The sequence below is a fragment of the Pseudorasbora parva genome, chromosome 16 (assembly GCF_024679245.1).
Source record: "Pseudorasbora parva isolate DD20220531a chromosome 16, ASM2467924v1, whole genome shotgun sequence".
Taxonomy (NCBI): Eukaryota; Metazoa; Chordata; class Actinopteri; order Cypriniformes; family Gobionidae; genus Pseudorasbora; species Pseudorasbora parva.
In genome coordinates, this window is record NC_090187.1 from 10396943 (window position 1) to 10409377 (window position 12435).

Below are 12435 nucleotides of genomic sequence, written 5' to 3' on the forward strand. Positions count from 1 at the left end.
GAAACGTTATTGATTTTGAAATCAACACCCAAACAAACACAACCCTTCATTACTTCACCCCCGAAATAACGCGCACTATGAAAAACAGTAAAAGACTAACAGCTGGCACATCAGACTGTTAATACAGCTAACATTACAACGTCATATCTTGTTTCTGTGCAACGTAGCAAAACCAATGTTAGTCACATATTGAGCAGAAAGAAGCAAACTCAGCATCCTCTATTGTCTCTCCAGCTCTAGAAAGCTTCTTTAATGTTAACACAGCTTGTGCCTGATCATATTTCTTTGGCCTTTTCCTGTTTGATAATTTCTCAGCCATCCATCTTTCTACAAACGTTCCCCTTGCTTACTCTCTCTCCTCTTCCGTCATGAGCAGATGCTAATGACCCCCGTGATTGATCAGATCCACTGTTTTTTTCTTCTTCACAGCCAGGACTATATCTAGCATATATTCGTAATTGTTTATTTAGGTGTTGATTTTAATTTTCAACAGTGTTTCTCAGAAATCACTTACTGCACCTTTAATGTAATATAGTTTATGGCCAGGGGTGGACAAAGTTTGCAAATTCATTACCTAAGTAAAAATACTGCTGGTCAAATATTACTCTGTTAAAAGTGAAAGTTGTAAAAACAGATTTTTAATTAAGTAAAAGTACAGAAGTATTTGTTTTTAAAAGTACTTAAGTGTCAAAAGTAAATTTCCTTTATGTCAATGCATTATTTTATTATTGTTGTATAAATGCACATTATGCCATCATGGTTTAAGCCAGTCAGTGATGCTCCATCTGACTAACTTAAACTACTTTAAATACTTCGTATAAAAGTTACAAAGCCCTTTACAAAGCTGCTGTCACTTTAAGGCTAAATGCACGGACCCTATACACAGATACACATCTGATGTAGTGAAGTTAAAGTTTCCAGAAAAAAGTAAAGTACAGATACTCAAAAAGTGTACTTAAGTACAGTAGTCAAGTAAATATACTTGGTTACTGTCCACCTGGTTATGGCAATAATTCCAATTAAGATGTTTCAATTGTAAAATGTGGTGGTATGCTAGAAGGAGAACCTGGTCACTTTTTTTTCTTTCTTTTTCACATTTAATGTTCTTCAATCATAAATGCGGCACATTATGAAATAGAAATGGCTTGTCAAAGCCGTTTCATGCTGTATTTAAGCGCTAGCTGCTTGGAAATGAACCCCTTGTGTACGATCACACTGGTGTGATTTAGTGCACTATATTAATTGACAACGTGTTTTGTCAGATACACATTATGTAGGTATTAGGTAACTATTACATTTACTCTTCTTCTACTTCACCTGCCACGTTCATGATTTTAGGGAGAAGTGGATGAATTGACGTGTTGTAAATTGGACAGATACTATTTTCTGAACTGTGGTGCAAACTAACTGTGGTGCCCATCGTGTGTTATAGATCTGCTAACATGATCATTAGAAAAGTTCATACATAACAATTGGCTTAAACTAATGCTGATGATACATGAGGCAACTTTTTGAGCAATTTTGCCGGCCAATGTTGCTGAAGGACGTTGCTTGAGCACTTTCCCATTGAGAATGGGCAACAAAATTCTATCTGGATATCCAAAAAGAAATGTGTGGCACATCCCTAAAGGGAAAATGCCCACAGCAACATTGCTTGGCAAAATTACCTGGCAAAATTGCTCAAAAAGTTGCACCCATGTATCATAGGCATAACGCTGTGTAATATTTTAAACTGGGTTAATATACTATCCTAATGTTATAGAATTTTTATTTTCTTTATTTCTCATAAATATGGCCTCTTTTCATCTCCTCCACATTCTTTGCTGTAGGTATTAGAAGACAATGATTACGGCCGTGCTGTGGACTGGTGGGGTCTGGGAGTGGTCATGTATGAGATGATGTGTGGTCGGCTGCCATTCTATAACCAGGACCATGAGCGTCTGTTTGAGCTCATTTTAATGGAAGAGATTCGCTTTCCTAGAAACCTCTCGCCTGAGGCTAAGGCCCTGTTGGCCGGGCTGCTCAAGAAAGACCCTAAACAGAGGTATTAGGACCGTCTGTTTCTACTTTTGTTGTGAAGAAAGTCTTGCACACGTTTGATTAACATGAATTTGGTGTTTTCAAGGCTTGGAGGAGGTCCTGATGATGCCAAAGAAGTGATGACACACAAGTTCTTCAATTCCATGAACTGGCAAGATGTTCTTCAAAAGAAGGTAAAATAGTTTAAGACAGTGAGAGAACTAATTCATCAGATTAATTCATCGCACAAGTTTAAGAGTACACTGTCTTTGACAAATGCTGTGGCAAATCTTGCTTGTGTTCATGTTCAAATAGGGTGCATCAGTGTAATTTGATAGCAGTGTGATCAGAAGAACTATACCCTCAAACAAAATGTCTTTATTTAAAGTTCATTAGACATTTACATTGTCAGTTGTTTATGCTGATCTTTGCATGTGGCTAATGAGGGATGTGTGATTCTCAACCACCCTGTTTATTGCAGCTCATCCCACCCTTCAAGCCGCAAGTGACCTCAGAGACAGACACACGCTACTTTGACGACGAGTTTACTGCACAGACCATTACTGTCACGCCACCTGACCAATGTGAGTACCTCAGTCCTTCTTCGCTGCCTGTCTGCATGAGAGGAGTCACAACTCTTTGTGTGTCTGAGAAAACACAGTCACTCTATGGAAAATAACTCCAGATAGTGATGGGAATATATTGTAAATATTTGGAGTTGGAATTTTCCCCTCTATTCCACCTCGCTTTTAAACCGCTTATGAATGCCCGTGTGGACATGCACGTTTTACTTTTGCTTTATTTTTACATTACGAATTAGCGGTAATCCAGGGACGGCAATAGCTTGGAATTGGTGGGTTCATTTATCTTTTTAATGAAAAACACAACACAGTACATTGACAAACTCGCTTGTCAATATATATATATATATATATATATATATATATATATATATATATATATATATATATATATATATATATATATATATATATATATATATAATATTCTATAATCAATAATAAATATATAACTTTTATTAACAAAGCGAATAAGCACGCCAGCCTTATTCTTGTGGTGTGCTTGAAAGTGTTTGTAAATTAGAATTGTTACCTGCGGATACTGCCATCTTCATCACGCAAAGTTTACAGATTGCATCCTTAATGTTTGCAGGTTCCCTATTAGCATTGGTTTTAAATTTTTAAAAAATTGCCAAAAAAGGTGCGTTTACATTTGGCTTGGTCTTGTCAGCTCGCCTCACTCTCGTCACGTGATGAATGATAACTGACTCCAGCTGCTGATCTGTGCTGTGACACTCATTAGGCTCACCCTGAATTGAGCAGACATGTAAAATGTTTAATTGTAGTGTCTGTTTTCTAACTGAACTAAAAGATTTGTATTGCTATAAAAAATTTAAGTTACGGCATGGGGGCCACTGTGGGTAAGTAATGTAATTTGTGTAATTTCAGTTCATGCCTTCGCAAGCTTAACTTTCATAGAAATTAATTTGAGAAGTTAGAAAACTTACATTGCTCACCATAGCTCCGTTTAAATGAGTGCCTGTAGCTGCAAGCTGAGGTCTCCCTGAGAGCTGAGTGTAATCTCCCACCCCCCCATGCGCAGATTCAAAACATGCGGAAATGGCTCCCTCTGCTGGCTGTAGTCTTTAGCCTTTGGGCAAACCTTCCTCCTATGATGCAAATATCGTCAATTTGCATCATAGGAGGAATTTTTCCAGAAACAAAATGCATAAATCTCTTGTCTCAGGGGGATATGAGGGGGGAAAGCACAATCATTTGAATATACTCCAGGGTTTCTACTGATACAAAGCCATATGTTAATCGCTGAATGTAACCCTTTAAAAGATCCAAGGAATGTCATAAAGGCATCGTAAAAATAATCAATACAGTGGTCTAATCCATATCCAAGTCTTCTGATATTGTATCATGAGATTAGCATCAATTCCTGACACCCCTAGTATAAACGGATGAATTGTTCACAATAAGATCTATAGCATGCATTTAAACAGATAATAGTAGTAATAGACGATAATGAATAAAATTAGATGAGCTGAATTGTTTTTTTCCATTGGTCTGTGTCTTGCTTGCAGATGACAGTCTTGATGCGGAGGACCCAGATACACGCACACACTTCTCGCAGTTCTCCTACTCAGCCAGTGTGCGGGATTGACCACACCCCCCTCTTCCCCCCACCCCCGCCACTCTCTCACCCTTAACCAGCAAACCGGACGCCCCTCACATACACAAACGCAAACTCGTACAAGGACACGTGCACCAGCAACCCAAGCCTTCCAAAGAAGCGGGTTCTAGGCGGGATTACGGCATCTGTGAACGATCCCGAACAGGTGGTACCCTCTGGTCAGTCCTGGTTTACGATTGGCTTTCCATCCAGCCAGTCGTAGCCTGACACTACACACTGCAACACAATTCGCCAATCACTGAATAAATCTCAACCAATCAAGCACCATCGAGAACACAGCTCAGCACCAGCAGGTTTCAGGACGCGCTCACACTCAAAACACTGGACTACAGGACTAAAGCTTCTTGTAAACACACATATTGAACACGCTCTAAATCATCTTGCGGGGACAAAAGAAATCAAACTACTTGGACTTTTTCCCCCACTGATTGTTACAGTTTTAAAGCCATATTTCTGCAATTGTACAAGTGCTCTTTCTGGAACTAGCTGTTACCAATAGTGTTTTTACAGCGGGAGGACCGATGATGGGGTAACACCGAAAGGAATAGTGCTGTTTCTCTGCCTGGGTAGCGTACCGAATGCTGTTTATTTGTGCATGTGCGGACGGACGGATGCGTGTTCTCAAATCTACTTCTTAAACTGTGTCTTTTTTGTTTTTGATTTTTGTACATGGGCAACACGTTGAGGAGTAGACCGGGGTGGGATCGTTAGGGGGTTTGGGAGGCTCGCACACTATAGCTGTGAAAAAGTTCGTGCTTTAAAGGGAAGAGAGAGGGAGACATCTCTAGCGTGGTTCCTCCCCAAGCCGGAACCTTGAAAGCGGCTTTCTGGAGAGGCCTTTTTCCAGTTTTCATCCGCTGCCCCAGAGGCTTGATGTTCCAAGGTCAGTGTATAGTAGAAACTCTCCATCATGTTGTTTTCATTCTCTCGAAAGTTTTGCAGGCATTGATGTTGAAGTTTAGAGACAAATGTACAGACAACAACAACCAAAAAAAAAAACCCACAAGGATTTAAACGTCCTGTTATTTAACTGCAATAGCTACTACGTCAGCGTGACTGACTGCTTAAAGTAGCAAACAGTGGAAACGTGAACCTGCGTACCACGCCATTGTCGTCACAGCATTGACACTTTTTTTCATTTCTCCTTTTTTATTAGTGTAGTAAGAAAAAAAAATGGCTAGGATGTCTGAGAGGAAATGTTCGACTTCAGCTCCAGAAGTGTAACGTTAGATGTGCTTCTCCAGACAGAAGCTGTCAGAACACACCGCTTTAGATGTGTGAGGTGTTATTTTCTTCTTTTGCCTTTTTAAAGCTTCTTCATGTAAGGAACATCAAACTATTTTTGTTTTATTCGTTATTTTATTTGGATAATTTTTTTCGTCTTTTTGTTCCATTCACCCACTTCCTGAAATTAAATTGTCTTGATAAAATATATATAAAATATATATTACAATAGTAAAGTTTTTCTTTTTGTTTGTTTGTTCTTTCGTTTCCTTTGTCCATTTTTTTCATTTGTGTGAGTGTGCACTTCATTTGTGCATGTGTGGGTGTGTAATAAGGTAGTCGCAGTATACATATTTACAACGGGAAATGAAAACCTCCTTTAAGATATGACGAATCCTTCTTCTTTCAACATGATATATATTAGCAACCCTCCTCCATAGACCTACTCATACAGGAAGGTCCACACCGAACTGAAGTGCTTCAATGGGTCATAAACACATCATGCCCAAAACGTGCCGTCTAGGTTTTGAAACAGCCCTTGTTGCCTTGACCGAGAGAGACCGCTAGATGGTGCCATTTGCCTGTCATTAAAAAATACATTGCTCCGGACATGAATAACATTTGTGCACTCTCGTTCACACCATTAATGATGCTCAAATATAGTTTTTAAAGGAAACTTTTGGGTGGAGACATGAGGGGCAAAGATCTGAAATGGTCTGCTGTAGTGCTTTCACCCATCTATCTTGTGTGTGTATATACCTACCTGTAGGACAAATCAGCTTTGAAGTGAAATTATTTTGCAACTTTAACCATCGACTGTTCTTTTCTGAATGTGATGAACAATCACGAATGTCATCATTGATGCTCAGATGCTTTCTTAGTGCTGGGGATGCAAACATTGGGGAAACTTGAGATATGTTAGCAAACTTTTTAATTTTTTTTTTCTTTTCTTTTTTTTTTTTTGCTACAGAGTGCTATGGGTTATGCTTTGCTATTAGGACATTCATGCAAGTAAATTCTTTTACCAAAAACTGTATGTCTGCCTCTTTTACTAACCCAATCGTGTGTGAAATTAACCGTATTGGAAATGTTTTTGAGGTGCCGTTCTTCCGCCAGGGTTGTACAAGGATAGTTCAATGAATGCGTTCAAATATCACACATTTTGTCTCGTGTTAATTTGAATTATTTGTAAAATGAGATCTAAAATCTACAAAATGATTTTAAAAGCATTTATAGAAGAATCATGAATCCTGACTGTGTTTAGTCCCACACCGGTGAGATGAGTAACACATGCCGTATGGTAATTCAGTCTACTTTAGCAGTGGTCTGGATATTAATTTGCACATAACGACACTGCAAAAATATTTCATGGCTAATAAGTGAAAAATAAAGGGAAACATAGTTTTTACTTTTGACCAATCAGCAATCCAGGACTAGAAATATCCATTTATAAACCAGTGATATTTCGGTTGGTTTTCCAAGAGCAGTGGCTCTAAACCGGGGACCTAAACCATAAAATGGCATAAAGTATTTAAATTAAGATTAGACAAGCTAAATAAAACAAAAATATCAAAATGTGAACTGGCATCATTCTCATTTTAATTTGTCACCAATCATTTTTAAGAATGGGTGTCAACGCTCATGGCAAGCTTGTTTTAAATGTGTGGTTTTTAGACCTAAAATAAATAATATATATTTTTTAAGTTATGAATTTTTTTTAAATAAAAATTTGCTTTGTAAATAAATAATCAGATCACTCTTTTAACAGTCATCATCACATCTTAATAACCTTTATGTGTGTTTTAATATTGTGCTGGACAATGAAGAGCATTGAAATTTCGATTTCTTTAGTCACCGGTGCCGATTCCACACAAATCAAATACTAACCTCTAACCCTACCCAAAACCCTAACTTTAAATTGATAGTTCACTCAAAAATGTATGTTCTCTCAGCAGTTGTCATTCCAAGCCAGTGTGACTTTCTTCAGTGGCACACAACTCGGATGTTTCAGTGATCTGTTTTACGTTTCATCCAAAACTGGCTACCAACATTCTTTAAAATATCTTATGTTCTGCAGAAGAATGTAAGTCGTACAGGTTTGGAATGACATGCACAATGAGCAAATCTTGATGGCATTACCTATTATTTGCTGTGATCTGATCCACTGATCTGAAAAAAAGGGGTCCATTGTCTAAGATTTTCTACTTTTGTCACCACTAGAAACCAGAGAATCAAAATAAGTGAATGATTTCATGAGATATTAAAGGGTTAGTTCACCCAAAAATGAAAATAATTTCATTAATTACTCACCCTCATGTCGTTGGACACCCGTAACACCTTTGTTCATCTTCAGAACACAAATGAAGATATTTTTGTTAAATGCTGATGGCTGAGAAAGGCTTCAGAAAGGCCTCCATTTGCATTCAGTACATTCCCACTCACAAGACCCATAAAGGCACTAAACACATCGATACAAATTCCATCTCACTACAGTGGCTGTACAATAATTTTACAATGCGACGAGAATAGTTTTTGTGCGCAAAAAAAATCAAGATAAGGACTTTATCCGCCAAGTTATTGTCTTCCGTGTAGGTCTCGGACGTGAACTCACGCGATAGCGGTGCTCCTCCTCGCTTCCGGGTTATGCGCATGCGTCGAATTCACATCAATAACTTGGTGGGTAAAGTCGTTATTTTTATTTTTGTGCGCACAATAACTATTCTCGTCGCATTGTAACATTATTGTACAGCCACTGTAGTGAGATGGACTTTGTATCGATGTGTTTAGTGCCTTTATGGTTCTTGTGAGTGGGAATGTACTGAATGCCAATTGAAGCCTTTTTTAGCCATCAGCTTTCAACAAAAATATCTTCATTTGTGTTCCGAAGAAGAATGAAGGTCTTACGGGTGTCCAACAACATGAGGGTGAGTAATTAATGAAATACTAGTGAACTAACCCTTTAAGCAACATCTAAAACTGGGCAATTATATGCATAGTCATCAAAAACGTTTCCAGAAGTCTTTGTAATGAAAGACTACATCCAAAACATAATTGAACAACCAAAAAAAGCTTAATAAAGATGTTTGCATTAGTGACACACACAGGCTGGATACTGACAAATCTGTTCCTCCAAAGAGAAAATGGTCAGTGTGAACAATGCCGTAATCCCAAAAGCTTCCATAGAACCTTAAAACACAAAGTGGTAAAAAGATGGAAAGACTACAAAGGCATTGCTAACAACCTGGGTGTTCTTGGATCCATGCATAAGCTGCCATGTGTTAAAATGTGAAAAATTCTGGACTGTTGCTACTCTCCCGAGTCCCAAGAACAAGGCAGGAAATCCTGAAAGAGGTGAGAAATAACCCAAAGACATCCAGAAAACTACACATTCTAAAATCTTTGTTCATTTATCCATCGCCAGAACAAGGATGGTGTTTGTTCAAAAGGGCAAGGACAACATAAAGGCAGATAACATAATCCCCAAAAAATATTAAGGGTTGTCTCGACTCTCAAGTTTGACCTTTGATTTTCTAGAATGCTTCTGGGGAAAGGATCTGTTCAAGTTTTTTAATGCTTTTTTGTAAAACCAACAAGACCTGATCCCAACTAAGTACCTGGATACTTTGCAGTCCTTGAAGGACCTATGAATTTAAATTGTATTGAGACATTTTACAGAAGAATGTTAGAATAGCATATGTTTTCATGCTTTAGAGAGGTTTGGTGATGCAACAAGACAATGACCCAAAGCGCAAAAGCACATGAACTGAAGGATGTGGGGAGGGATTTGTGATAGGTCAAAAGTCTGTGATGGGAAATGTTTGGTTGAGGTTGTGCTGCTAAAAGATTTCACTTCCTCAGGAAATTATTACTCAGGGGTACTTCATGGATCTCAAGCGATCTGGTGAACATCTCGGCATGGATAGAAGAACATCACCTGCAGCTTAACCAGACTGATCTTCATGTCTTCCCTCCCAATCTGACTCTACAGCAAGATTTCACCATCCAGCTAGGTTCATTGTTGATTATCCCATAGGTCAGAAATCTTATGAGGACCAGCTGACATTCAAAGACAGCTTGGTCATGCAGGTTCGCACTACATGACACCAGTGCTGCGTTCCAGTCCACTTTAAGACACGCACTTGCGAACTTCCCTAAGCACTTCCCCTTGGGCGAATCCCTGTCGCCATTTTGAAGTGCATTCCACTTCATGAATTTGACATGGGAAATTTATATGGATAGACCCTTGCTCCCTTGATTTTGACAGAGGGAGCGAGTCTACTTCATATATACATTTCGGGCAGCTTCATATACCACAATGCAACGCGATTTACCCCACCATAAAACAACTCTATATTTTTTATATTTTTAAAAACATTTAAACCAACCTATAAATAAACCTATATACACATAGAATCATGCATTAAACAATTTCGTAAAGGAAAAAAATACATCCAATGACAATAAGTCAACTCTGTAATGGATTCCAAGTGATCAAGGGCTAAGGGCAGGGGTGTCAAACTCAGTTCCTGGAGGGCCACAGCCCTGCAGAGTTTAGCTCAAACTCTGTTCCAACACACATACCTCTAGTTTTCAAATAAGCCTGAAGGACTTGATTATCTGGATCAGGTGTGTTTAATTAGGGTTAAAGCTAGACTCTGCAGGGCTGTGGCCCTCCAGGAACAGAGTTTGACACCCCTGGTATAGGGCATTCCTGTTCAGCTCATTGCAAATTTTCCGCCAGTAGTGGGCACACATGCAACGTAAGCAATGATGCACATCCGAGTGAACGAGACGGAGGGAAGTTTGCGAGTGAAGGGCATAATAAAAACGAACTGGAATGCAGCACAGGAAGATCAGGCCTTTCCTAACTGAGCAGCTTCTCGTCCAGGTCTTGGTCTGGTCTAGGCTTGATAACTGCAATGGTCTTCTGGCTGGACTTCCATCATGGACAATCAAACCTGTACAAATGATTCAGAGCGCTGTAGCACGTCTCGTCTTCAACAAGTCTCTGCACTGACTCATAATAATCTAACTAATTGCACAAACTAATAATAATAAGTTACATTTATACAGCACTTTTCATATAGAAGGGGGAATCTCCTCAACCACCACTAATGTGCAGCATCCACCTGGATGATGCGACGGCAGCCATATTGCGCCAGAATGCCCACCACACACCAGCTGATTGGTGGAGAGGAGAGAGTGATGAAGCCAATCAATATTTGGGTAATATAAGGAGGCCATGATGGGCAGGAAGCAATGGGCGAATTTGGCCAAGATACCAGGGGTTACACCTCTACTCTTTATCGAAGGACATCCTGAGAATTTTAATGACCACAGAGAGTCAAGACCTCGGTTTAACATCTCATCCGAAGGACGGTGCTCTTTGTCAGTATAGTGTCCCCAACACTATACTGGGGTGTTAGGACCCACACAGACCACAGGGTGAGCACCCCTGCTGGCCTCACTAACACCTCTACCAACAGCTACCTAGTTTTCCCAGGAGGACTCCTATCCAGATACTGACCAGACTTCAGTGGGAAGCCAGTCTTGGGCTACAGGGTGATATGGCTGCTGGCAAGCTGACATCAAAGCTCGCTTACAGATCTGCCAGAAGCTCAGCACCTGCATACTTGCACTCGTTCTTGAGCGGTGGCTGGTGGTATCATCACAGAGAGACACAAAATCACTTTCCAGAGTATTTTCATTCACTGTTCCTTGCTGGTAGAATGATCTCCCCGGCTTTATCTGGAATGCAGAATCCCAGACAATATTCAATAGACAGCTGAAAACTGTGAGCACTTAGCTTCATCACAAAAAGAAAAATATATGCTTTCACTTTCCTTTAAAGGGGTGATAAATTGAGAAATCAACTTTCCCTTGAGCTTTTGATATATAAAAGGTCATGGTAATATCCACAACTTTCCCGAACTCTGACCTTTCCCATGATCGCTATGGCAGCGTAGAACACGCCGGTAACGAACTTCCGGTTTACGTTAGTCTGTACTGTTATCAGCTAAACGCTTGGTTGTATTATGAGGATTCAGGAGTAGACTTTTACAACAACGCTTCAGGCAAAATGATCACGTCCCAGATGGTCGCATGGATCTGACTATCTTACAAGAACTTACTAATATCTGTAGCACTAAGCGGTTCCCCGAGTTATGCGGTGAACACATTTTGCCACTGTGTGGTAGGCTTGGCTGTTCCTATGATCGATGCGAGTTACCTTCCGTCCATGCGCCTGTAAATCGATTTCATTTTATTATAAATAAATGTATATATGTTTCTAGTTATTTATTTTGTTAGATATTTCCACTTTGCGGGAGTCCCACAAAATAATTTTATTTTCCCGCGACATGCACACAATAATATCTTGCCACCCGCGCCGCACTCGGTTGTGCTGGGTCCTGCGGGAGTGCATGTCTCTTTAAAGGTGAACTATGTAGTATTTTTGCAGTAAAATATCCAAAAACCACTAGGCCAGTGTTATATATTTTGTTCAGTTGAGTTCTTACAATATCCCAGATGTTTCCAACTATTTGTAAATTGTGAGAAAATTGCGATTTTAACTAAGGACAGGGACGTTTCAGCATTGCATTTGACAGAGTCGCCTGTCAATCGCGTCATATCTGCGTTACCCTTGGTTTCGGCTTTTATTTGGCAGGAGCGCTTTACTCTTAGCAGTGTGATCAAGTGAACGCACAGAGTAATGTCATAACATCATTTTAAACACACTTAAATGTATCTAATATGATAAACAGAGCTCCATTACCTCAAAATCATAACCGGAAGAGCTGATCAGTGCAGGCGAACGGCGACTGTCTCCCGTCCCTTCATAATAAAAGTCCCGGTATTCGCGAGGCGGGTATTTGTTTAACAATCGCTCCAGCAGCTGTGCTCAGGTCTACAACACTCGGTCCTGCTCTGCTTTAGACTACAGTAATGTTAATAACCGCATGCATGAACGTG

General features: G+C 39.6%; 1 protein-coding gene across 1 annotated transcript in view; it reads left to right on the plus strand.

Moving 5' to 3' along the window:
• Positions 1-5684, plus strand: part of akt2 (v-akt murine thymoma viral oncogene homolog 2) — a 35216-nt gene extending 29532 nt beyond the window's left edge. The window contains exons 11-14 of the mRNA XM_067419504.1: positions 1830-2044; positions 2126-2213; positions 2501-2603; positions 4130-5684. Of these exons, the coding sequence (XP_067275605.1) occupies positions 1830-2044; positions 2126-2213; positions 2501-2603; positions 4130-4209 (486 nt within the window). The 3' untranslated portion in view covers positions 4210-5684. The remainder of the gene's footprint in view (positions 1-1829; positions 2045-2125; positions 2214-2500; positions 2604-4129) is intronic.
• Positions 5685-12435: the final 6751 nt, after the last annotated feature.